This window comes from Camelus bactrianus, chromosome 22 (assembly GCF_048773025.1).
Source record: "Camelus bactrianus isolate YW-2024 breed Bactrian camel chromosome 22, ASM4877302v1, whole genome shotgun sequence".
Classification (NCBI taxonomy): domain Eukaryota; kingdom Metazoa; phylum Chordata; class Mammalia; order Artiodactyla; family Camelidae; genus Camelus; species Camelus bactrianus.
Window position 1 is genome coordinate 19,960,884 of NC_133560.1, and position 26,168 is coordinate 19,987,051.

General features: G+C 46.0%; 1 protein-coding gene across 1 annotated transcript in view; it reads left to right on the forward strand.

Annotated features, from left to right (window-relative positions):
* SUGP1 (SURP and G-patch domain containing 1) overlaps positions 1–26,168 on the forward strand; it is a 28,977-nt gene that overhangs the window by 2,465 nt on the left and 344 nt on the right. The window contains exons 3-13 of the mRNA XM_010972203.3: positions 3,013–3,113; positions 4,325–4,525; positions 6,532–6,655; positions 6,984–7,084; positions 8,054–8,177; positions 14,459–14,814; positions 22,964–23,070; positions 23,924–24,101; positions 24,499–24,605; positions 25,413–25,558; positions 25,901–26,030. Of these exons, the coding sequence (XP_010970505.1) occupies positions 3,013–3,113; positions 4,325–4,525; positions 6,532–6,655; positions 6,984–7,084; positions 8,054–8,177; positions 14,459–14,814; positions 22,964–23,070; positions 23,924–24,101; positions 24,499–24,605; positions 25,413–25,558; positions 25,901–26,030 (1,675 nt within the window). The remainder of the gene's footprint in view (positions 1–3,012; positions 3,114–4,324; positions 4,526–6,531; positions 6,656–6,983; positions 7,085–8,053; positions 8,178–14,458; positions 14,815–22,963; positions 23,071–23,923; positions 24,102–24,498; positions 24,606–25,412; positions 25,559–25,900; positions 26,031–26,168) is intronic.

Sequence of the window (26,168 nt, forward strand, 5' to 3'; positions counted from 1 at the left end):
GGCTCTGCATTCTGAAGGCCCAAACCCTTTGAGGAAGCAGGGAAAGGATGCAGAGGACAGGAAGGGAGGAGAGCCCCTGTATGTCAGGCAGCCTGAGCTGCTAGGCCAGAGGGGCTGTTTCTGAGCCAGGTGGGAGATAGCTCAGGCAAGGTTTCCTCCTGACTTTCCTGAGAAACTCTGAGGGCATCCAAGAGTTTTGAGCAGAGGTGTGTGATCAGGGTGACAGGATCCAAGAATTTCAGGCTGGAAATTGACAGGTAAGCCCCTTTCTCCGTGGTCTGAAGTTAGAGCATGTTAACCCTGTATGAAAGCTCTGTTCTAGCTCACACCTTTTCTAAGAGTCTGTGGCTTCTTGAGAGTGAGACTTAGACCCTATTCCTGTTGCAACCAGGACCTGGCACCTCCAAGGCTCTCAGGAACATGGGGACTAGATATTGAGTGATCTGTGGGTGGGCTTGGGGGTTCTCGCCCCTGGGGTTATGAAGGACTTGCACCAAGATGGGGAAGGCCTGTAGGATTGGTTCCAAGAGGGTCCCCTGGAGGCTGCACCATCCCAGTGCTAGAATCAGTCAAGAGGGAACATCAGGTGGGTGGGTGCATGGTATAGGTAACTTTGGAAATAAGGTTGTTTTTCCCGGTTGTAAAAGGGTGGAGCACCTTAGAATTTCTTGCAGAAATAAGAATCATTCAAGTTGCCTCAAAAAAAAAAAAAAAACCATTTTGATATATTCCCTTCCCATGTCATTGCTTTATTTTAGTAAATTGTGATCAGTTTCATGTGATGCTTCCCCCCCAACATTTTAAAGGAAAAGCTCCTCCCCCAGCTGCATTACAAATCTTTAGAACTATGATAGTTTTTAACTTTTACTTATTACTGAGATATAATGTGCCATAAAATTGATCTTTAAAACGACATAGTTTATGATTTCCAACATTTTCACAGCATTTGTGCAACTGTTTCCACTAATTCCAGAACATTTTATCACCCCAAAAAGAAACCTCATGCCCATGAGCAGTCACTCCCCATACCCACCTCCCCAGCCTCTGACAACCACTAAGCTATTTTCTCTCTGTGGATTTACCAATTCTGGATATTTTGTGTAACATGTGGCCTTTTGTGTCTAGCTTCTTTTACTGGACATAATGTTTTCAAGGTTCATTATAGTATGTGTCAGGACTTCCTTCCTTTTTGCAGCTGAATAATATTTCATTGTGTGGATGGACTGTGTTTTGTTTATCTGTTCATCAAGAGCCATCATTAACAGCTGTGTGATACCTCCTGCCATTTGTTATGAGTGGTTTTCAAGTGGGATTCTTTTGCTGATGTGCTGTTGCCCTAGAGTGTTTTCTTGTCTTTGTCCCTGCCTTCTTTCTGTCCCTCCTAAGGGAGGAGCACACAGCATGAGAACAGGGCCAGGGTCATTAGAAGACCCTGCTTGTTTAATGCCAAGGCTGGTTATCAGCAGGATCTTCTCATTTTATATAAAATAACTTTTACTACTTTTTTTTAACTTTTTTTTTAGCTTTAAATATAATTTTTATGTGTGGTAGAAAATCTGGGAAATAGGGAAGAAAATGAGGAAAAACTAAACTCAGTTGTAACCCTGCAACCCACAGACAAGTGCTGGTTACATTTTTAATGGGTTTTTGTAATTTCAATCAGATATATCTTGACATAAGTAGGGCCATGTTGTAGATACTGTTTTATATCTTGCCTTTTTGTTTTTCATTTAATGTTGTGCTTGGTTGCTTTATTTATAAAATTTTAACTTCTCAGGGCCCCTCCATCTGCCCTGTGGATGTCCCATAATTTATTTAACCAATGCCCCTTGTTGACTACTTAGGTTTTTTTCCACTTTTACTTCATTAGAACAGATTTCTAGAAGGATGAAACTTAGTTTTAAAGGAAAAGGTTCAGACCCATGGGCTTGCTGAGCTTTTACCAATTACTGGGTGTGTCTATATGATGGATGTGGCCTTGAAAGCAGCACGTACGAGGAATTTCTGAGGTTGGAGCAGGATGGTACATGACAGCTGAAAATGGAAGAAGTAGGCTGTGTACTATAATCACAGCCTTATTTCTAATCTAAGGGTCAAATCAAAAAAAATATACCAAAGTGTTAATAGTGACTCTCGTGAGGAGATTTTGGGGGCTGTTTTTTCTCCTTGCTTTCTATATTTGTTTTCCCACATTCCCACTTGCTCATAATGAGCCTCTACTACTTTTATGATAATGAAAAATGAATTTGAATTAAACATAGGCACTTGGGTTTGCTCTTGTGCTTTGTTAAAAATAAATTTTTCTATTTTCGAAGTAAAACATACTCTGCAAAAAGAAAAGAGAGAAAAAGTAATAAAAAGATAAAATCTCCCTATAGTTCTCCCACAAAGAGATGGCTGTTGGTGTTTTCTTGTGCACATGTGATACCCACAGAAGCACTGGCTGACCCAGGCCCGAACTACAGTCACACACAAGTACAGACACTGCCTTTGAGAGCTCTAAAATTTAGCTGGTAAGACAGACTTGGAAACAGTGATAGCCCAGAAAATTAGTTAACAATAGGAGGAGGGGAGGGTGTAGCTCAGTGGTAGAGTATGTGCCTAGCATGCACAAGGTCCTGGGTTCAATCCCCAGTATCTAAATAAATAAATAAATACCCACCCACCCACCCCAGAAAATAACTTTAAAAAAAAAAAAAGTTACGACAGGTGCCATACAGAAGGTGAACAGGTGCTTCTGAGCCTCTTGTTGGGGAGGCCCTTTGGACCTGGGGGTCAACATGCAGGCAGAGATGACATCAGTGTAGGTAGTATTGCTTTGACTAGAACAAGATTGTTCCATCTTGCAACTCTGAAGGCTGTTTTGTGCACTCAGTTTCCCGACATCTTTAGGGGCCTGTTTTGGGTCCCATTAGGTGAGAACACAGCACAGGGGAGGGTGGCAAGATGGGCAAGGTGTGCTCCCTCCCCTCTTCTCAAAGTTTACCCTCTCTTCCTCTGTCTTGGGTCTAGAATTCAAAATGCACACAACTCTAATGTTTCCAACAAGTTTGCCAATGACGGCAGCTTCTTGCAGCAGTTTCTGAAGTTACAGAAGGCACAGACCAGTACAGGTGAGTGCAGTCACCCCTGTCCCATGTCACCTCCTCCTAGAGCTCAATCTGCCGGCTCTCTCTCACCAGGGTCCCTCAGCACCTCAGAAGTGGCAGGTCCTGCCTCAGACTTGTTCCTCTCATCCCTCGTTCATTGAGTGCCCTCATTCTGCTTGTCCCCACGTTAAATGCCCAGCAGGAGAGTGCAGACCCTGCCTTCTCGGTTCTTACCCCAAAGGAGTGGAGACAAATAAGCCAGGGTTTGATTCGGGGTAGTAGGGGCCATGACTAAACATGCCCCAGGGTTATGAGATTGTGGTTTAACTTAAAGCCGCAGTCAGATGCAAGGAACAGGATCCTGTTCTGGGGGTGGTAAGCTGGCCGACAGGAGCCTCATGGGACATGCCAGCTGTGATAATCACCACCTGTGGGGAGCCCACCTATATCTTTGGTTATGCAATTACCAGTCTCATTTTTATCGTAAGAAAGTTGTTGGTGAAATAACTGACCTTCAACCTTTGTCAGGTTTCCCAGGTAACAGCTAAGAAAATTAACCCAAGGTCTAATTTGCCCACAGAGAGGGAAGAAGGGCTGTATGAGCTCTTCACTGCAGGGTCTCAGGCTGCTTGAAAAACCCCGGAAGCGGGGAGGTGGGTAATAGCAGTGTGGTAGAGTACATGCCTAGCATGCACGAGGTCCTGGGTTCAATCCCCAGTATCTCCATTTAAAAAAAAAAAATCAGTAAATAAATAAATAAACCTAATTATCTCTTCAAAAAATTAATTAATTAATAATAAAATAAATAGATTTTGCTTTAAAAAGAAAAGCAAAGCCCCGAATAGTCTGGCTTCAGCCCACTACTGACAACCAGAGGGAATGGTTGTAAGCTGGATGTGGGCTTTGGGTCTTATCTGGAAGAGCTGCTGCATCCATAGGCTGTGGATGCAGGTGTCAAAGGCACCTACTGCCAGAGCTGCCACATACAGAGCCCTAGGCTGGCTTCCCCGGGTTGGGTGACCACGACCGGTTGTTCTTTTCTGAGCTTCTCTCATGCTTATCTGTAAAATAGGGGTGGCATCCTCTGAGTGCTTCTGAGCACTCCCTGGCTGCCAGGTGCTGTGCTGCATGCTCAGAACCCAGCCCCGGGGGCTTAGGGCATTCAGGTTAGGCAGGAAGATGGGGAAACCTGTGCCACAGACTTTGAGTATGGGTATCCTTCCTTATATCCCCAGATGCCCCCCCCAGTGCACCTAGTGCCCCACCTCGTGTGCTCCCCCGCACTGGGAAGAGGCCACCCCTCATCAGCAGCCCTCTGGGCCAGGTGAAGAACTACGTGCATGCCAAGCAGCTGCCTGTGGCCAGCCGCCCAAGTGTCTTCCAGTCTCCTGATGAGGACGAGGAGGAGGACTATGAGCAGTGGCTGGAGATCAAAGGTAAGGTGCAAGGGCTGCCACCCTCTGTCCACAGTCGCTCCTCCAGCTCCGCAGGCAGGATCCCTGGTCAGCAGGGGCGTAGCGTGTTTGGAGCTGTGGTCGGAGGTGCTGCCAGGCCTCCAGGCTGAGCCACAGGTCAGGGTGGAGCCCTTCAGGGTGAAGGTAAAGGATGGGGTGGAGAGGGTAGTGTGGAGGGGCTGCAGAATGTGGCTTCATTCTGGGAGCTGTGGGACCATTGTCCACTCGTGGGGGCTGGTCTCCATCTGGTGGGGGGTGGGATCTCAGGGCAGTGTTCACTTGTGTCCTCATCCAGTGCTAGAGGAGGAGCTCCTCAATGTTAACCTGTCTCCAGCAGTTTGGGCCAGAGGTAACAAGCCTGCAGGTTGGAGCATGTGCTCTCCTGCCCAGGGAAGGATGGTCATTGGCTTTGGGTGAGCTAGTTCAGGCCCCATGGTGGAGGAGGGCAGAGGCAGGTGGCAGCGGAGGCACTCCTTGTGCATCCAGCCTTGTCCACATTCAGAACAAGACCTCAGTGCCACCTAAGCTATGTGGAGGATTGGGCCACCTCTGCTCCAGGATGGCTGGCACAGTCATATCTCCCTAACAGTGAGAACAGACTGAAGTGACCACATTGTTATGCCATGACAGCCTCTAGACCCCTTGCTCTGGATAAGGGTGCTGGCTTCAGGCCATATATCTGAGCAACTCTGTGGCCAACCTCAAACTTTGGAGCATTAGTTGAATGGAGCCAGTGAGGGTGGCATTTCCTCAGAGAGATGCTCAGGCAGTTCCAACAGTACCCTGCTGGGAACTGCCGCCTTACAAAGGGCAATGGGTGTCTCTCGAGGCCCTTGAGGCCTATTATGGATTGCGGTTGATGTGACCTCAAAAAAGCACATGTGCTTGTAGAGTGACCAGGTCAGGGTCATTGCCAGGCATGTGGGAGGAAGTGAGGCTAAGGGGTAAGTTGGGCACAGAATGTCTCTAGGACCACTTAGGCCACACATCGTACCATCACCTCACTTCACCCCTGAGCTTCCTGGCAGCACAAGCAACAGGGGGAATAAAATTGGCCACAAGCTTAGTGTCTAGCCCCGTTGTCAAGAGGAACAAATGTTCCTAAGGACTGACTGACATCAAGAAATTTCTCCTGGGAGTTCTCATACAAGGGGCATGAGCTGTATGGTGGCTGACAGATAGCCTCAGAAACAGGCCAGTAATAAATACAAAATCAAGTTCCGTGTGGCTCAAAACGGAGGCTAATACAAGTACAAAAATATATTTTTATAGCTTTGTTCACTGAAGATTTTGTAAAGTAGTGATTAAGCCTGTTGCAGTGAGCATCCCTGGTGCCTGGATGTTGGTCTGGAAACACACTTAACTCACGGAAACCAGGGCTTCTTGGAGAAATGGCTGGCTCTAGGTCTGGGCAGGAAGTGTCTGAGATGATCTTGAAGCACCCTGTCCCAGCAGATAGTGAGGAGGCCATTAGAGACTCCTGGGGTCATGGCCAAAGGCCTCAGGAGCCAGCTTGCAGAGGCCCCCTGGCCACAGAGGGGCTGACTGAGCTTTTGTGATGACATTGTTAAGCCTACTGATGGGCTTCTGACTTTGTAATGATATTTTTAAAAAAGAACTTGTCATTTTTGAAGGATAACAGTGGAGTAATTTATTATACTGAACACTGGTTTAAAAAAAAAAATTGACCATTCCAAAAAAGGAAGGGGAGGCTGGCTGTGTTTTTTGTCGTCTCTCTCCCAGCCTGGGGATTGACTTGGCCTTTGGGAGGCTTACACACTTTTCTCCCCTCAGCGTGTCTCGCAGACTGTCTAGACCGACTCACCCCTCATCATGGTGCTTTGTGCATGGACCTGGGACGCCCGACAACCTCCCGCATTTCACCCTCTTCTCCCCCCACCCCTCTGTCCTTGTGGTCCGTAGAGAGAGTGTGCCTGTTGACTGTGGGGTGTGTGAGTTGAACCCCAGTACTGACAGCCTCCTTAAAGTTTCACCCCCAGAGGGAGCCGAGACTCGGAAAGTGATAGAGAAATTGGCCCGCTTTGTGGCAGAAGGAGGCCCCGAGTTAGAAAAAGTAGCTATGGAGAACTACAAGGATAATCCGGCGTTTTCGTAAGTATTTCTGGGAGGGGAAGGCCACTGCTACTTCATGTTCTTGTCACACGTTAGTACATGCAGACGTTCTTGTAAAGCCGTAGTGGTGACAGGCTGGCCGGGGCTGGGTGCTTACTTGCGCAAGCCAGACACTGTTCGAGTGCTTTCTTACTCACACCGGAGGTTGCAAGGGGCTCCAGTATGGCGTGGAGACTTACTTTTGGGCCCCATCAAGGTGTCTGTGCTCACCAGCTTGCTTTTGCACAACGTGTCTTCAGAAGCTTCATGGGTCTGCCCATCCCCGTCGCTCATCTTCCACTCTCTGTTTTGCCCAATTCCTTTCCAGGTTTTTGCACGATAAGAATAGCAGGGAATTCCTCTACTACAGAAAGAAGGTGGCTGAGATAAGAAAGGAAGCACAGAAGTTGCAGGCAGCCTCTCAGAAAGGTAGGCGGTTGAAGGGGGTGGGAGGTTCTAGGGAGGCGTGTGGACAAACCACACCCCATGTGGAATGGGGGTTCCTTTCCTGGAGCCTGCTGTGGCATAGGGTGGCATCAACAGCACAGGTCTGTGCCCTCCCAGGCAGCGGGGTCATGCTGGGGCTGGCCCTGTGCTCTCTGCTGGTACTCTGAGGGTAAGGAAATCTAAGGGTCAAGGTGAAGGTCAGAATCATGTCCAGGAGCTCAGCCCTGTGCATGTAAAGGGGGCATAGGGGAGGTACACTTGCCCCTTGTTGGTTCATGGTCACTTTCACAAGTGCTAATGAGCACCTGCTGCATGCTGAGCACTGAGGACACTTAGAGACAAGCAGTGCCTAACACTGAAGAGGGGCCAGGGGACAGAAACGGTCAGCTGGTGAGACCCTGGTGGGATGTGTCAGGGGAGGGGGAGATGCCAGCTGGTTTCCAGGTGTAATGAAGTGAAATCACAGCCAGGCGCTGGTGGGCAGCAGGGGTATTGATGTTTAAGCTAAATGTGGGACACAGACGTTGGTTCATTGTGTCTGTCACTTGCAGTCCCTTGCCCTGATGTCCTCAAGAGAGGAGGGCCAGGCCCACCCCTACCATGTGACCTGGGGCTGCAGCTCCCAGCAGCAAGACCGATGTTGGGGTTCCCATCCCCTCTCCAGCCTGGACCCAGACTTTCCCTTACATTCTGTTCCCATGTCCTAGTGTGTGCCCAAAGCCCACAGACCTGTGGGGTGGGAAGAGTCGGGGTGTGGTGGGGCGGAGGCTTAAGATATATTATTATGTTAACTATGGTATTTGGTTCCAGTACAGTAATCTGATTCCCATTTGCCTGTTTTTCTTTGTATTGTTCCTAAAATAAACCCCTCTTGTTGCCTGTGGGGTTCTTAGCAGAAATTAGGCTGTTGGGTGTGGTGAGTTGAGCTCAGTACTGACAGCCTGCTTAAAGTTTCACCCCCAGAGGACGAAGAGGTCAAGAACCTCGCAGAAAAGTTGGCCAGGTTCATAGCAGATGGGGGTCCCGAGGTGGAAACCATTGCCCTCCAGAACAACCGCGAGAACCAGGCATTCAGGTAAGGGTAGGGGACCTGCTGGGGAGGTGATCCCTCACCCTAGTCAGAGCTTCCCTGCTGAGAAAATGGGCTTGGTGTGGTGTTGAGATGTGCTAGGGTCCCATGGCAAGAAGTTGGCAGGGCCAGGACTCAGGTCCAAGAGGTTCTGACCACAGGGTTTTAGGCCTGCCACCCCGTAGCATTCCCTGAGTGCACATTGCTGCCCTGAATCGGCTCTTGAGGCGGCTGTGTGGGGACCTTTGGGGCCTTGTGTTTTCTGGGTGCCTCACAGAGAACGTCTCTAGCACTTGCCTTGCTCCCTTTATACCAGAAACAGCAGCTCCAGGCTGGGGGCAGGCCAAGCTTTCAAACAGAAACTCACGGAATTGTTCACTGTGTACATTTTTGGGGTCTCATCTTTATGATAATGGGGAATGTGGTACCTCAGACTCTGGGGAGGGGCAACCCCCAGCCTGTGTGTACTTTCCACAGAGGGGGTAGGACAAGCCACCTGGCATCCCTGCTGTTCCCAGCCATGAAGTCACACCCCAGCCCCTCAGACTGGGTCTGTGCTCACCCGCTCTTCCATTTATTGGGTGGGTTCAGTACCTGCTCTTTGCTGGGGAAGGCTGATGGGGGCGGTGGGGAGGTGGGGGTGAGGCAATTGCTGCTGCAGGGCAGGGACTCGAAGAGGTTTGTGAAGTGGACACTGAACTCGCTGTGAGGGCGATGCACCCGTAAGGACACTTTTGGCCACAAGTAACACAAGTCCCCAGTAAGTCAGTGAGGAGATGTGATGGTGCTTGTAACAAAAAGTGCCAGAGCAGCAGCCATCTGGGCTGGTTGATTCAGCAGCTCTAGACACCATCAGGGACTCAGGAAGAAGGAAGCAGGAGTGGATGCTGGGCAGGCAGCCAGTCGCATCTACTACATGCAAGCTAGCGTGAGCTAGACGTGGGACAAAGTGAAGGGCGTTTGGAGGGACTGCCTTGCGGAAGTGAGGCAACAGAGATGGGGGCGTTGTGCCACCATGGTGGGGATTCAGGGTGAGTGTTGGCATGGTGAAGACGGGCCATGAAGCCAGGCAGGGCTGAGTCCCAGAGGGCTCAGGTGTTCACTGAGAACCTTTGGAGGGTCTGCATAGGGAGTGATGGGGTCAGCTGTGCTTCCAGGGTCATCTGGCCACAGCTGCGAAGGGTGGTCAGACACACCAGGTTGAGGCAGATGAGGGCATCATCAGGTGGTGGCTGAAGGGTTCAGGTGTACCTGTGTATGGTGCATGGCCAGCTAGGAGCTTTTGTGGGGGCTGTGGGGTTTGGGTCTAGAGTTCAGGAGACCTGGGATCTCCACAACATAGTGATACCAGCCACCACCACTCTACTCTACCCAAACCAGTGTTTACTTAACATTCTACTTTAATTCACATCTTATTTTTTTTTCATTTACATAAGTTTATTTAAATGGGGAATGTAGTGTACTGTCACTCATCATGAGAAGAGCTGATTAAAAATCTATTATAGGCAGAGTGGGTGAGGTAATGGAATTCTGTAGAAGGCCCAGAGCCCAGGTGGCTCTTCCTGGTCAGAGGGGCCCCAGGGCTGAGCAGCTCCAGCTGAGCCTTTCCCCTGGGGTCAAAGCAAAGAGATGTTACCACAAGTGGCTCTAGGCCCTCCATGGTACCTTTTGTGGGACATGGCTGGCAGGCATCCAGCTTGTTGAGTGTGGCCTTGATGGATGCTGGGTGGTGACAGCCAGGAGTAAGGACAGACCCTGAGGGTGCCTGGCAGAGAAGCAGCTGAGGTTGACCAGCTTGCTTTGGGCGAGCTCATTTCCATGTCAGAGCTGAACCACAGTCAGCACTCTGCATTGGGGAAGAGTGAAAGAGGTAAGATCAGGTGTCCGGGCCTGTGCAAGCCATGTAGGTTCATACCAATTAGACTGTTACATCTCCACAAGGGGTCAGGTGCAAGGCAGCTCCTCTGGCACCCCGAGATCTAATAGCCACCTCAAGTTCCTGCCACTGCTGGTCCTTTCCTGCCCTCTTGATTCCCCAGCAGCTCTTTGTTTTGGAAAACAATGGTTAACAGCTATACGTGTCCATAAAGTAGCTGGAAATACCTATTCCTTTGACCAGCCATCCCACTTCAGAGATGCCATCCCCAGAAATAATGTTATATGTAGTACTGTCATAGTTATGAAAAATTAGTTAACACATTCAATATCCAGCCCCAGTGGGCTAAACTTCTATAACTGCATCTCCCCAGTGGAATTGTGGCCATCAGAAGGCAAGTTGGAGAAGGTGATAGCAGCCAGCACACCTCAAGTCACATGTGGCTCTAACATCACCCGGGTGAACCACGTTGTTCTGTACAACAACCTGGCATGCTGGCCTCTTACAGGTGAGGAATCCGAGGCAAGGAGGCCAGTCAGTGGAGGTGCTTTCACCACCATGCTATGTTGCATTCTAACGGGAAAGGAAAGCCTTACGTTGTCAAGTTAAGAAATTTTTTAAAAATCAGGATGTGGAAAATAGAATCATGGCTCTGTTCATATAAATCCACACTGGAAAAAAGTCTGGAAGGAAAGACACCAAAGTGTTAACTTTGGTTAACCCTGAGGGTGGGATCACTCCTACTAGAGGGGGTCTTTGCACCTGTGCCCAGGGCCCACAGTGAGCTGTTCCTCCCCTCACAGACAGGCATAGCTCTCAGGGCAGGTTGGAGGAGATTCAGTGTGAATAGGCAGCTGAGGCCAGGAAGAAGCCTGTGAGCTGAGAGGAGACCCACACCGTCAGGAGCTGCCCACCTGCCCCAGTGGGCGAATCCCCCAGTCTTCTTTGCTTGGAGGAACCGGATAGCTTTGAATCCATGCTCTGGTTGCCATGAGTCTTTTTTAAATCCAGCCATCTGCTCCCTTCCCTCTTTGAATGATTTCTTGCTTTTGTCTCTTAACTTTTTTTAAGATGTTATTTTTCAGAGCAGTTTTAGCTTCACAGCAAAATTGAGTGGAAGGTGCAGAGACTTCACATGTGCCCCCTGCCCCAACACATGCAGAGCCTCCCCCATTATCAACATTTCCCGCTGGAGTAGTATAATTATTACAGTTGATGAACCTGTATTGACACATCATAATCACCCAAAGTCTATAGTTTATGTTAGGGTTCACTTTTCCTGCTGTATATTCTATGGATTTGGACAAATGTGTAATGACATATATCCATCGCTGTGGTGTCATACAGAGTATTCTCAGTGCCCTAAAATTCCCCGTGTTCTGCCTATTCATCTCTTTTCCTTTAACCCCAGGCAACCGCTGATTTTTTTTTTCTGACTCCGTAGTTTTGCCTTTTCCAGAATGTCATATAATTGGAGTCATAGTATGTTGCGTTTTTGGATTGGCTTCTTTCACTTAGTAATATGCATTTAAGGTTGCTCCAAAGTTGGTTTTTTTTGTTTTTTTTGTTTTGTTTTCTGTGGTTTTTTGGGGTTTTTTTTTTTGTTTTGCTTGATAGCTCATTTCTTTTTAGATTGAATGACTTTCCATTGTCTAGATGTACCATAGTTTATTTACCCATTCATCTCCTGCATGGCATCTTGGTTGCTTCCAAGATTTGGCAATTATGAATAAAGCTGCTGTAAACATCTGTGTGCAGGGTTTTTGTGTGGACATAAATTTTCAACTCTTTTTATACCAAGAAGTGATTGCTGGATTGTATGATACATTTAGTTTTGTAAGAAACTGGTTAACTGTCTTCCAGAGTGACTAGTACCAAGCAGAGGGAACATTTCCTAACCAGTAAGCCCTGAAGTGTGATAGTGTCAGTTCTCCAACTTTGTTCTTTTTCCATATTGTGTTGACTGTTGTAGGGCTTTTGTCTCTCTGTATAAACTTTAGAATCAGATTGTCAATATTCGCAAAATAACCTGCTGGGATTTTGACTGGAATTGCACTGAATCTAGAAATCAAGTTGGAAATAACTGACATCTTGACAGTGGTGAGTCTTCCTATCCATGAACATGTAATCTCTTCATTTATTTAGTTCTTTGAATTCGTTCATCAGAGTTTTTTAGTTTTCCTCATATAGATCTTATACATATTTTGTTAGACTTATATCTGAGTAGTTCATTTTGAGAAATGCTAGTGTAAATGTTTTTAATTTCAAATTCTACGTGTTCATTGCTGGTGTGTAGGAATGTGATTGACTTCGGTATATTAATCTTGTATCCTGCAACCTTTCTATAATAGCTTGTTAATTCCAGGATGGGTTTTCTGGTCTTTGATCTGGTTTTTTTCCTATGTAGATGATCATGTCATATTTCTTCCTTCTCAATCAGTACATCTTCTATTTCCTTTTCTCATCTTACTGCATTAGCTAGAACTTCCAGTATGATGATGAAAAGCATTGGAGGGGTGGGATATTCTTGCCTTGTTTCTGTTTTCAGTGGGAAAGCTTCAAGTTTCTTATCTAAGTATGATCTAAGACATAGGTTTTTTTTTATAGATATTCTTTATCAAGTGGAGGAAGTTCCCTTATGTTCCTAGTTTACTGAGAGTTTTCTTGTGAATGGATATTAAATTTTGTTAAATGCTTTTTCTGCAGCGATTGATATGATCATGTGATTTTTCTTCTTTAGCCTATTAATGTGATGGATTACACTACTTTTTTTTCCCCTTCTTTTGGTGGGGGGAGGTCATTAGGATATTTATTTATTTTCTTAAATGGAGATATTGGGAATTGAACCCAGGACCTTATGCATGCTAAGCATGCACTCTACCACCAGTCTGCACCCTCCCCCACCAGATTACATTACTTGATTTTCAAATGTTGAAGCAGCATTGTGTGCTTGAAATTAAGCCCATTTGGTTGTGGTGTAGAATTCTTTTTATACATTGGTGGATTAAGTTTGCTAATGTTTCGTTGAGGATTTTTATATCTCTGTTCACGAGGGATGTTGGTCTGTAGTCTTCTTTTCTTGTGATGTTTCTGTCTGGTTTTAGTATTAGGGTAATTGAGTGAGTTAGGAAATGTTCTCTCTGCTTCTGTCCTCTGAAAGAGATTGTACAGAATTGGTGTGATCTCTTCCTTAAATGTTGGGTAGAATTCACCAGTGAACTTTGGGAAGATTATTAATTATTGATTCCATTTCTTTAATAGAAATAGGCCTGTTTAGATTGTCTGTTTCTTCTTGTGTGAGTTCTGGCAGATTGTATCTTTCAAAGAATTGGTTCATTTCATCTAGGTTACCAGATTTGTGGCATAGAGGCCACAGTCTCCCCATCCCTCCATCCCACTCTAGGTATTGATGTTATTAACAGACCTAGGAGTTCTTCCATCCCTTTCCCAGCTGTCATGTAGAAATAGTCTGTGGGTTTTTTCTGCTAACTTTCTCTTATATAGAAGGAATTTATAGCATCCTCGAGCCTGCGTGTTGCTCTTGTAGTACAGCATTGTGCCATGACTGTCCCTCCAGGTTCATGAGTACAGGTGTAGCCTCTTCTTGTCAAGGGCTGTGTAATCTATGCTGTGTATAGATTTTGCTATATGGAACTGGGCTGTGACTCTTCTCTCTGGTGTGGACCCCAGAGTTGGGACTGTTGGCTCAGTATGTGCATAGTCTGAGAGATGCCGGGCAGGTGCAGAGGAAGCTGCAGCCTCTGCCAGCTCTGAACCCAGCACCACTTGCTCTGCACTTGGGAACCCACAGCTTCCAGCGAGGCTGGCAGTGAGTTCCCTGTTCGTTCCAGTGTTCAGTGTCTTTGTTTTGGCTCTGTCCACTCCTGATGCCTCTTAAGGATGCTTCAGAAAGGAGCACAAGTGTGCCCAGCTGTTAGGTTTGGGACAAATCCTGCCCTTCCTGGCACCAGGTGTCTCTCGCAATTCAGGATTTCTTGGTTTGTGGGCACTGGTGCACTCGTCTAGGGCAGCAGGGGAAAAATCCCTGCAGAGCCTTGGGAAGGTCTGAGAGAGTCCACACCTTTTCCTTCAAAGCACAGGATCAATGATAGTTTAACGGGCATACAGTAAAGATGGAATCGGGGTTTGGAGTGGCTCACAGCTCACAGGAACAGCATCATGACAGACTGTGGGCATGTCACACTGTTCGATAAGTTAGGGCCACCAGAGCCAGTACCCACTGAGGCTAGGCAGGGAAGGAGGTCATGATAGAGACCTCCATCTTGACATGATCCTGAAGTGACCCTGGCCAACCTGAGTGTGCCTATGCAAGGCCCACACTTCTCCTGCCCTACATCAGGGGTAGGGGACTGAGGCTCAATGATGGTGTTCCTCCCACTCTCCTTTGCAGCTTTCTGTATGAACCCAACAGCCAAGGGTACAAGTACTACCGCCAGAAGCTTGAGGAGTTCCGGAAAGCCAAGGCTGGTCCCACAGGCACCCCCACAGCACCTGACCTTGGCCTGAAGCACAGATCTCCTCCTGAGACTCCATTGGGGTCCATGCCCACTGCCACTACATGCCCCACCTCATCTGCCCCCTTGCCCGCCGTCAGCCCGTCTCCAGCTGCCCCAGGGAAGCTCGCCACCACAGCCACTATGAAGAGGAAACGAAAGAGCCGGTGGGGGCCTGAAGAAGACAAGGTGGAGCTTCCACCCGCTGAGCTGGTGCAGAGGGATGTGGATGCCTCTCCCTCGCCTCTGTCAGGTGGGCCGACCCCCTCCCCCAGCCTATTGAAAGGGTCTAGCATCTTTCACTTCACGTAATGTTTTCAAGATTCATCTGTGTTGTAGCACACGTCAGAATTTCATTCATTTCTATGACCAAATAATATTCCAGTATATGGATAGACAACACTTTGTTTATCCTTTCATCAGTTGTTAAAGCTTGAGTTTTTACCTTTTGGCGATTGTCAGTATTGCTGCTATGAACGTTGGCCTACAAGTACTATTTGGATCCCTAATTTTGATTCTTTTTTGTGTGTACCTAGGAGTGGCATTCCTGGGTCATGTGGTAAGTCTGAGGAATCACCAAACTGTTTTTTACAGCAGCTGCACCATTTTACGTTCTGACCAGCAATGCACAAGGGTTCCAATTTTTCCACACTCTCACCTTATTATTGAAGCTATCCTAGTAAGTGTAAAGTGAAATCACATTGTAGTTTTGATTTGCATTTCTCTAATGACTAATGGTGTTGAGCATCCTTTCATGTGTTTTTTGGTCATTTGTATACTTTATTTGGAGAAATGTCTATTTTGCCCATTTTTCAATTGAGCTGTTTATGTTTTTGTTGTTGAATTGTAGTGGTTCTTTATATGTTCTGGATGTTAAACCCTATTCAGATAAATGATTTGCAAATATTTTCCCTAATTTTATCTGCTGTGTTTTCACCCTCTTAATGTCCTTTAATACACAAAAGTTTCCAGTTTTAATGAAGTTCAGTTTATTTTTTCTTTTGTTGCCTGTGGTTCTGGTGTCATATTTAAGAAACCCCAGCCAAATACAGAGTCTTGAAGATTTCCCCCTATATTTTCTTCTAAGAGTTTTATAGTTTTAGGTCTTTCATCCATTTGGGGTTAATTTTTATATATAATACAAGGTTAGAGTTTAACTTCATCCTTTTCCTTGTGGAGATCCAATTTTCCCAGCACCATTTGTTGAGAAGCTGTTGTTCTTTCCCCATTGAATGGCCTTGACGCCCTTGTCAAAAATCCCATAGATGTAAAGGTTTATTTCTGGGCTCTCTATTCTATTACACTGGATTGTATGTCTCTTCTTATGCCAATAGCACACTGTTTTGATTACTGTAGCTTTCTGGTAAAATTTGAATTTGGGAGTGTCAGCCTTCCAAACTTGTTCTTCTTTTTCAGGCTTTGGCTCTTTCAGGTCCCTTGAATTTTCATATAAATTTTCAGATGGGCTTTTCCATTTCTGCAAAAAACATTGTTGGGATTTTGATAGTGATTGCATTAAATCTGTAGGTTGCTTGGGTGGTATTGACATGTTAACAATATTTGAGTTTTCCACTCTGAGAACATGGGCTGTTTTTCCATTTACTTAGGTTTTCTTTAATTTATTTCAACATGTTTTTGTATTTTCATCGTACAAGTCTTGTATTGCTATTTAAATTTATTGCTAAGTGCTTTATTTTTGATGCTATTGCAAATGGAATTGTTTTTATTTCCTCTTTGGATTATTTGGTTTGGGTGTATGGAAATACAACTGATTTTTTTGTGTGTTAATTATGTGTCTTATACCTTTGTTGAATTTATTTATTAGTGTAACAGTCTTTAGGGTTTTCTACCTATAAGATCATGTCATCTGCAATAAGGATAGTTTTACTCCTTCCTTTCCAGTTTGGATGTCTCTCCTTTCTTTTTCTTTCCTAATTGCTCTGTAGTGCTATGTTGAATAGAAGTGGCAAAAGCAGGCATCTCTCCATGCCTTGTTCCTGATCTTAAGGGGGAAGCTTTTGGTCTTTCACAATTAAGTATGACGTTTGCTGTGTTTTTAATACATGGCCTTTGTCTTATTGAAGAAATTCCCTTCTGTGCCTAGTATATTGAGTGTTTTTATCATCAGACTGTTAGATTTTGTCAATGACTTTTTGTGCATCAACTGAAATGATCATGTGGTTTTTTCTTTCACTTTATTAATGTGGAGTATTACATTGATTTTTGTATGATGAACCACCCTTGCATTCCTGGAATAAATAATTATTTTAATATACTGATGGACTTGGTTTGGTAGTGTTTTTGTACAGATTCCTGCATCTATACTCATAAGGATTATGGGTCTGTAATTTTCTTATGTTGTCTTTGTCTGCCTTTGGTATCAGGGTAATGCTGACCTCATAAAATGAGTTAGGAAATGTTCCCTACTTTAATTTTTTTGGAAGAATTTGAGAATAATTGGTATTAATGCTTATTCTTTTAAATCTTGGGTAGAATTTACCAGTGATCCTATTTAGTTCTGGGCTTTTCTTTGTTGGGGGGAGGTTTTGATTATTGATTCAGTTTCCTTACTTGTTATAAATCTATTCAGATTTTTCTGTACTTCTTGAGTTAGTTTTGGTATTTGTTCCATTCTAGGAATTTGTCCACTTTGTCTAGGTTATCCAGTTTGTTGGTGTACAGTTGCTTATTGTATTCTCTCATAAGCCTTTTATTTTTGTTAAGTCATTAGTAACACACTAGTCCCCCTTTATCTATGCTTTTGCTTTCTGTGGTTTCAGTTACCCACTGTCAACCATGGTCCAAAAATATTAAATGCAAAATTCCAGGAGTAAATAATATAATAATATAATTAAAATGTAAATCGTTTTTGAGAGCCATTCTGAGTAGCATGATGAAATCTTGTGCCATCTGCTCCACCCCACCTGGGACATGAATCATCCCTTTGCCCAGGGTATCCCACCCGTTAGTCATTCCTAGTCACTCAGATATCAGATTGACTTTCATGGTATTGCAGTGCTTATCTTCACAAAACCCTTATTTTACTTAATAATGGCCTCAAAGCACATGAATAGTGATGCTGGCAACTTGAACATGCCAAAGAGAAGCCATAAATTGCTTCCTTTAAGTAAAAAGGTGAAAATTCTTGAGTTAATTAGCTGAGGTGGCCAAGACCTAATAAGCTGGGGTTACCAAGATCTACAGTAAGAACAAATCATCCATCCATGAAATTGTGAAGAAGGAAAAGGAAATTCATGCTAGTTTTGCTGTTATACCTCAAACTGCAAAAGTTATGGCCACATTGTGTGCTGAGGGTTTAGTTAAGATGGAAAAGGCATTACATTTGTACAGTAAGATATTGTTAGGGAGAAACTACATTCACATAATTTTTACTGTAACTATTACATTTTATTATTAGCTATTGTTGTTGATTTCTTACTGTGCCTAATTTTTTTTAACTTTTTTAATTGAGTTTACTGTACCTGATTTATAAATTAAATTTTATCATAGGTATGTATGTATATAGTACACACAGGGTTCAGTATTATCTGTGGTTTCAGGCACCCATTAGGGGATCTTGGAATGTATCCCCTGCAGATAAAGTGGAACTACTGTATGCCCCATTTTTACTTTTTGTTTTAGTAGTTGAGTCTTTTCTTTTTTGCTTAGGCAGTCTATCTAAAGATTTGTCCATTTTGTTGATCTTTTTAAAAAGCTTTTGGTTTCATTGATTTTTCTCTCTTTTATTTCTATTTCCTGTTTCATTTATCTCTGTCTAATCTTTATTCCTTCCTTTTGCTGGTTCTGGAATTAGTTTGCTCTACTTTTGCTGGTTTCTTAAGATGTACAGTTAGGTTATCTGTCTTCCTTTTTTGTTGTTTTGTTTTGGGGGTGTAATTAGCTTTATTTATTTGTTTTTAATAGAAGTACTGGGGATTGAACCCAGGAGTTCACTCATTCTAAACACGCATTCTGCCACTGAGCTATACCCTCCTCCCAACTACCCCCGCCCCCAGGTCTATCTTTTTTTTTTTTTTAACATTTTTTTTTATTGAGTCAGATCTATCTTCTTTTTAATGTGAGCATCTACAGCTATAAATTTCCCACTTGACATTGCTTTTGCTGCATCTGATAAGTTTTGATGTGTGTTATGCTTTTGTGTTTATTCATCTCTAAGCATTTTCTGATCTCTTGTGATTTCTTCTTTGACCCATTGACTAAGAGTGTGTTATTTAATTTCCAGATTTTTGAGTTTTCCAGTTTTCCTTCTGTTACTGATTTCTGGTTTCATTCCATTGTGATCAGAAAAGAAATCATACTTGGTATGATTTCAGTCTTAAAATTTATTAAACCTTGTTTTATAGCCAAACCTATGATCTGTTCTGGAGAATGTTCCATGTGCACTTGAGGGGACTATATTCTGCTGTTGGATTGCTTGTTCAATAGGTGTCTGTTAGGTCTGGTTGGTTCATAGTGTTGTTCAGTCCTCTATATCCTTATTGATCTTCTGTTCATATGTTCTGTCCATTATTTAAAATGGGGTATTGAAATTTCCAACAGTTACTATATTATTTCTTCCTTCAGTTTTGTCAATTTTTATCATGTATCTTGGGCCTGTGTTGTTAGGTGTGTGTGTGTATGTATGTATATATGTATTTATAAATTTTTAAAAATTGAAGTATAGTCAGTTTACAGTGTTCTGTCAATTTCTGGTTACAGCATAATAGTTCAGTCATATATATCCATACATATATTCGTTTTTATATTCTTTTTCATTATACATTACTACAAGCTATTGAATGTAGTTCCCTGTGCTATACAGTATAAATTTGTTATTTATCTATTTTTATATATACCAGTCAGTATCTGCAGATCTCGAACTCCCAGTTTATCTCTTCCTACCCACTTCTCCCCTGGTAACCATAAGTTTGTTTTCTGTGTCTGTGAGTCTGTGTCTGTTTTGTAAATAACTTCATTTGTCTTTTTTTTTAGATTCCACATGTAAGTTATATATGGTATTTTCTTTCTCTTTCTGGCTTACTTCACTTAGAATGATAATCTCCAGGTCTATCCATGTTGCTGCAAATGGCTGAGTAGTATCCCATTGTACAAATATACCACAACTTCTTTATCCACTCATCTGTCGATAGACATTTAGGTTGTTTCCATGTCTTGGCTATTGTAAATAGTGCTGCTATGAGCATTGGGGTGCATGTATCTTTTCAAATTAAAGTTCCCTCTGGATATTTGCCCAGGAGCGGGATTGCTGGATCATATGGTAAGTCTGTTTTTAGTTTTTTGAGGACTCTCCATGCTGTTTTCCATAATGGCTACACCAAACTACATTCCCACCAACAGTGTAGGAAGGTTCCCTTTTCTCCACCCCCCCCCCCATTTATTGTTTGTGGACTTTTGAATGATGGCCATTCTGACTGGTGTGAGGCGATACCTCACTGTAGTTTTGATTTGCATTTCTCTGATAATTAGTGATATTGAGCATTTTTTTAAGTGCCTATTGGCCATTTGTATGTCTTCATTGGAGAATTGCTTATTTAGGTCTTCTGCCCATTTTTGGATTGGGTGGTTTGCTTTTTTTAATTATTAAGTTGTATGAGCTGTTTATATATTCTGGAAATTAAGTCCTTGTCAGTCTCATCTTTTGCAAATATTTTTTCCCATTCCATAGGTTGTATTTTTGTTTTGCTCTGGCTTCCTTTGCTGTGCAAAAACTTCTAAGGTTGATTAGGTCCCATTTGTTTATTTTTGCTTTTATTTGTATTCCTGGGTAGATTGCCCTGGGAGAACATTGCTGAAATTTATGTCAGAGAATGTTTTGCCTATGTTTTCTTCTAACAGGTTTATAGTGTCTTGTCTTACGTTTAAATCTTCAAGCCATTTTGAGTTTATTTTTGTGTATGGTGTGAGGGATTGTTCTAACTTTATTGATGTGCAGCTGTCCAGTTCTCCCAACACCATTTGCTGAAAAGACTCTTTACTCCATTGTGTATTTATATTCTTGCCTCCTTTGTTAAAGATTAATTGACCAGAAGTCTGTGGATTTATTCCTAGGCTCTCTATTCTGTTCCATTGATCCATATGTCTGTTTTTGTACCAATACCATGCTATTTTGATTACTATAGTTCTGTAGTATTGTCTGAAGTCTGGGAGGGTTATTCCTCCAGCTTCATTCTTTCCCTTCAGTGTTGTTTTGGTAATTCTGGATCTTTTGTGATTCCATATAAATCTTAGGATTCTAGTTCTGTGAAAAATGTCCTGGGTAATTAGATAGAGATTGCATTAAATCTGTAGATTGCTTTGGGTAGTGTGGCCGTTTTAACAATATTAATTCTTCCAATCCAAAAACGTGGAATATCTTTCCATTTCTTTAAATCATCTTTCATTTCCTTAGTGTTTTGTAGTTCTCCTGTGTATGTATATTTAATTGTTATGTCTTCTTTCTGTATCGAATCTTTTGTAAATACATAACATCTTCCTTTGTCTCTTAATAACCTTTTTTGATTTAAAGTCTATTTTGTCTGATACTAGTATGGCCAGCCCAGCTCTCTCTTGGTTACTATTTGCATGAAATAACCTTTTTTCATCCTTTCAGTCTATTTGTGTCTTTGTGTCTAAAGTCTCTTATAGACAACAAATAGATAATCCTGTTTTCTCTTAAGCTTTAAAGTACTTAGATTCATTCTTATCACAGAAAACTCACGAAATGAACAGTGACAAGCACAATAATTGCTACAGTCATTTTTGCAGTTATCTCCAACTTCTTACTCCTTGACAACAATTTCAGGCCCAGCCATTGTGTGGCTTCATTTCTCATTTTCTGTCACAAACCCACAAGGGTGGGTGTCTGTTGTCATCACATTTTGCCGATGATATTGGTGACTAATAATTGGCCGTTTCATGCCATCTGTCTGACTACCCCACCATGCAGCCTGCACCATGGGCAGAACCCTCTCAACCTCCCTCACCTGTAACTTGCCTGGAACTGGCCACAGAGGCACACAGAGGAGTCATGTGCACCCTGGTGCCAGTGCCTACATCGGCTGTACAAGGGTAGGCTGAGAGAGAAGGCAGCTCACCCAGGTCACAGGGCTGGCCTGTTGGCCCTGCGTGCCCAGCTCTGAGAGAGGTCTCTTGCTCAGTGCCTCCCTGGCCCAAAGAGAAAAGCTACTGATGGGAGAGTTGAGTACTCACTGGGGCTCTAGATAGCACCTCTCCCCAGGGTTGAGGACACCTAGGGTCAGATTGTCACTCAAGTGCCGAAGCTGGTACCTGCTGCAAAGGAGGGTGCTCTAGTGTGAGTGCTGCTCTGATGCATACACTCCCCAGCTCTGAGATCATGTCCCCGAGGTCCAGTCCCAGCTCCCCGCCAGTGAAGATGTGTTCTTCATCATGTGGGGGACAGGTACAGACTCTGTAGTCTCAGGTTCAGGTACCACTAGCCCACATCACCCCAGGGGGCATGGGCAGCCCCCGCCTGCCTGCTCGCTGGGGGAGTGGCCCATGGAGGAAAGGCACTGTGGACATGCTCCAGGCACACAGCAAGCTGCTCAGACCTTGGCTCCCTTGTTCTGTCCATGGGGCTGCCCAACATCCTTCAGAGCCCCCACAGCCCAAGGAGGGGTTGGGGCACAATCATAGGGTTCCAGGAGCACCTGTGAGTGGTTCTCGCAGTTGAAGCCCAAGCCCTGGTGAGCTGGGAGGATCTGGCTCTTTCCATCCTCCCAGAGGGACCTCTGCACCCTGTTCTGCCTGGCTTCTTCCTCAGGAAGCCACCACCTGAGCGATGGTTGTTTCCACCACCCAGATGGGGCTATTGCAGCATCTTCATGTGAATTAGTTGTCTCCAACCAAGCTCAGAAGCTGATGCCAAATTAAATGTCAGTTGCTTTAAAGATGGTTGGCTGCTTCCCTGGAAGGAGCTAACAGAGCCACACAGCTGAGTCTTGCCAAACCTGTGTCTACACCAGCTGTGCTCACCACAGGGCTTAACTTCCAAGAGTCAGTGCACATGCACACACACGCACACACACACACAAACCTCTTCTCTCATATCTTGGACTTTCCAAATTCCCTACCATGTCACCCATCAGCCATGTGACCTTTACTGAGGCTCCAGACCTCTCAGGTTCTGGTGTCAGCATCCCCAGCATGGAGTCTTAGAGCCTACCCGGAGAGGTTGTGTGGGGATGAAACTAAGTACACAAATAGAACGGAGCAAGGCCCCCCTAGGTCGTCAAGTGACATGCATACCACCTGTTCCAACTTAAAGGCCTTGCCACATGCACCAGGTGCCTCAGGTGTCATCAGCACGTGGACTCTGCCTCGCATGCAGGTGCGAGGCTAGGCCAATGTCTGTTGTTGACCAGCCTATGTCTTGTTTCTAGTTCAGGACCTCAAGGGCCTCGGCTACGAGAAGGGGAAGCCTGTGGGTCTGGTGGGTGTCACAGAGCTGTCAGACGCTCAGAAGAAGCAGCTGAAGGAGCAGCAGGAGGTAAGGCCTTGGAGGGCAGGGTAGGCAGCCTCCGCAGGGGCCGGTGGGATATTGTCTCCCTCCCTGCCCTGTGGTGCAGTGATCCCAGTGTATTCTTTCTGAACCTCCCTGGCCAGTTGGATCCTATGGTCAAGGGAGACGCTCCTGGGCAGGCAGGTACCCTGACAATGGCATGCCACCTGTGAGCGCCCTCCCCAGCCCACAGCTGAGCCCAGAGCCCAGGTCTTGTCGCGCTACCTGGTCAGCCTCTGCAGCCAGTGCTCCACAGCTAATCCCCACCACACTTGTGGGCTGGTCCCAGCTGAACAGTCTCCATTTTGGTTTTCCTTCCAGTTCCCTACAGCATTCAGTACAGGATAGGCCTGTCTGGCACTGGGTACCCTGAACAATGGGACAGCTGCTCAGTTGGTGTTGGGTAGTGTTGGAATGAGGGATGGCTCAGCTGACAACTCTGTGGCCAGGACACAAGACAGAACAGCTGGGACAGCTTACCCGGGCCACCTCCTCCAGGCTGGCAGCCCTGTTACATCACCCTCAACCCTCCCAGGGGTCAGGAGCCACCTCGCCCTCATTTGGTCCACAGTGATGATGCCCATGATGTTCCAGGTTCCAGGCCAGGCCCTAGGCTATGGGCAAGGCAGAGAGGTGTCCTCCCTGCTCCAAACAGATTCAGGGAACCCAGGGCATGTCCTGACACAGGACTCAGTGTCTTTCTGAACACTTGCTCCAAGTCCTACTCATGAGTTTGCCTCAGGGAGTTGGGAAGAGGGGTGCCCAGCATGCACGGGAGGTGGGGGCTAGCCTCCTGCATGTGTGGTGCACGGCCCTGCTCACTGGCATGTGCCACCCACAGATGCAGCAGATGTACGACATGATCATGCAGCACAAGCGTGCGATGCAGGACATGCAGCTGCTGTGGGAGAAGGCACTGCAGCAGCACCAGCACGGCTACGACAGTGATGAGGAGGTGGACAGCGAGCTGGGCACCTGGGAGCACCAGCTGCGGCGCATGGAGATGGACAAGACTCGGGGTGGGCCAAGGCGCGAATCACAGGGATGGGGTGGGCTAGGGGGTGTGTGGCTGAGACCTTGCCTTCAGGGCTCTGCAGGCTCAGGAAGCCCCATTCACCTGCCCAGGAAGTGCCTGGAGGCACCACATTGGGGTCTTAAGTCACCTGCCCAGCCTTAAGGCCTTGGGCAGGAGACTTGGCCTCTTTGTTCCTCAGTTTCTTCAGTGGTGAAAGGATAGTTCACTGGCATTTGAACGTGGTACACAGAAGGGCTGCGTGGGAGATCAGGGGCTCAGGTCGAGGTCTCAGCCGGCTGCCTCGTTCCCCATGGCCCAAGACTCCCCTCAGAACTCATACTTGTGCTGTGGGGCTGCCACACGCTCCATCCTCCTCTCACCTTTACCTCATCTCTGGGCAGAATGGGCAGAGCAGCTGACGAAGATGGGCCGGGGTAAGCACTTCATCGGGGACTTCCTGCCACCAGACGAGCTGGAGAAGTTCATGGAGACCTTCAAGGCACTGAAGGTAGGCCGGGAGGGCTCTGGCACCAGCCCCGGCTGTAGGCCTGACTAGCAGGCGGCCTTCTCCTCCCGCAGCCTCCTCGCGCGGCAGGCGCCTGCAGTAGCCTCACGGCCCCCCATGCACACAGTAGGAGTTGGGCCCTCTTGCCACGGGAGGCATCTGTTTATGACAAATACCATCTGTGTAGGGAATTAGCAAATAGCAGCTCAGCTGCCGCTTTAGAAACATTTCCTGGGGCTTTAGGGAAATACTGCTTCCAGTGGAGCCAATTAAGTGCAGTTTACAGGCAAAGCATTTCTCAGGCAGATGCCCCACGTACTGGGCTCTCCAGAATGAAAACTTAACAGTCCTCCCATACTGCCTTCGTGCTTAAGAGGAGAGGTCTCACATGGAGTGTCCCATGTCATCTTTTGGGGTTTTTTGTAAAACTGTTTTGTACTACATAATCTCATCACCTCCTTGACCACAGCTGCTTTTTAGCACTCTGTGTTAAATTGCTCTTAGAACATGGGATTTTATTCTTTATTGATGAACCATTTATCTTTCCCATGGTGGATAAAACCTGTGTCACCTATCACCTTGCCCCCTTTGACTAGGCCACTAGGGAGCTCAGCACTACTTCTGGCCCTGGGGACCCTGAGAAGGAGCAGCTTGATCTCTTCGCAAGGAGTCTGACCTGCTGGTGGGGAGGCAGATCGGCAGGTGGTCCCAGCGGCCATTGAGGCTATGTAAGGGTAGGGTTTCAGGCCAGAGCTGGGACTGGGCATGGCTGCAGTCCTGTTGGATGATCATCAACCTCCTCCCCCACAGGAGGGCCGTGAACCTGACTATTCAGAGTACAAGGAGTTCAAGCTGACAATAGAGAACATTGGCTACCAGATGCTGATGAAGATGGGCTGGAAGGAGGGCGATGGGCTGGGCTCAGAGGGCCAGGGCATCAAGAACCCAGTCAACAAGTGAGTATGGCCTCCAGTGCCAGGGGGAGGGCAGGAAGAATGGACCCACATGGACACATGGGCTCAGGGCCTGGGTCCAGTCCTATTGCTGGGCTGGCAGTCAGGGGCATGGATTCTGCTGGCTGGGCTATCTTAGGCTCTCCATCTTCCCACAATGTCAGGAGTGTCCTGGATGGATGTTGCCAAGCCCAGTGTAGTACCCACATTAAACTGCATTGGGGTGCTCTGCTGAGCCCATCCAGTTCAGGCAAGGCCTCCCTGCCCCAAGCTCAGGTCCTTCACCTTCTCTCCTGCTGGTGCCAGCCCGCTCTCCTGCTCACACTGCCTCTTGCCCCCATGCAGGGGCACCACCACGGTAGATGGTGCTGGCTTTGGCATTGACCGGCCAGCTGAACTCTCCAAGGAAGATGACGAGTATGAGGCCTTCCGCAAGAGGATGATGCTGGCTTACCGCTTCCGGCCCAACCCCCTGGTGCGTGTGTCCCTATCCCCCTATATTGCATTTGGCTATGCCGCCACAGTTCCTCACAGTCCACTGTAGATGGGTGGTGGTGCCAGTAACGAGTGTCTGTCCTTCCTCAGTCCAGCTAGGCTCACCAGCAAACCCGTA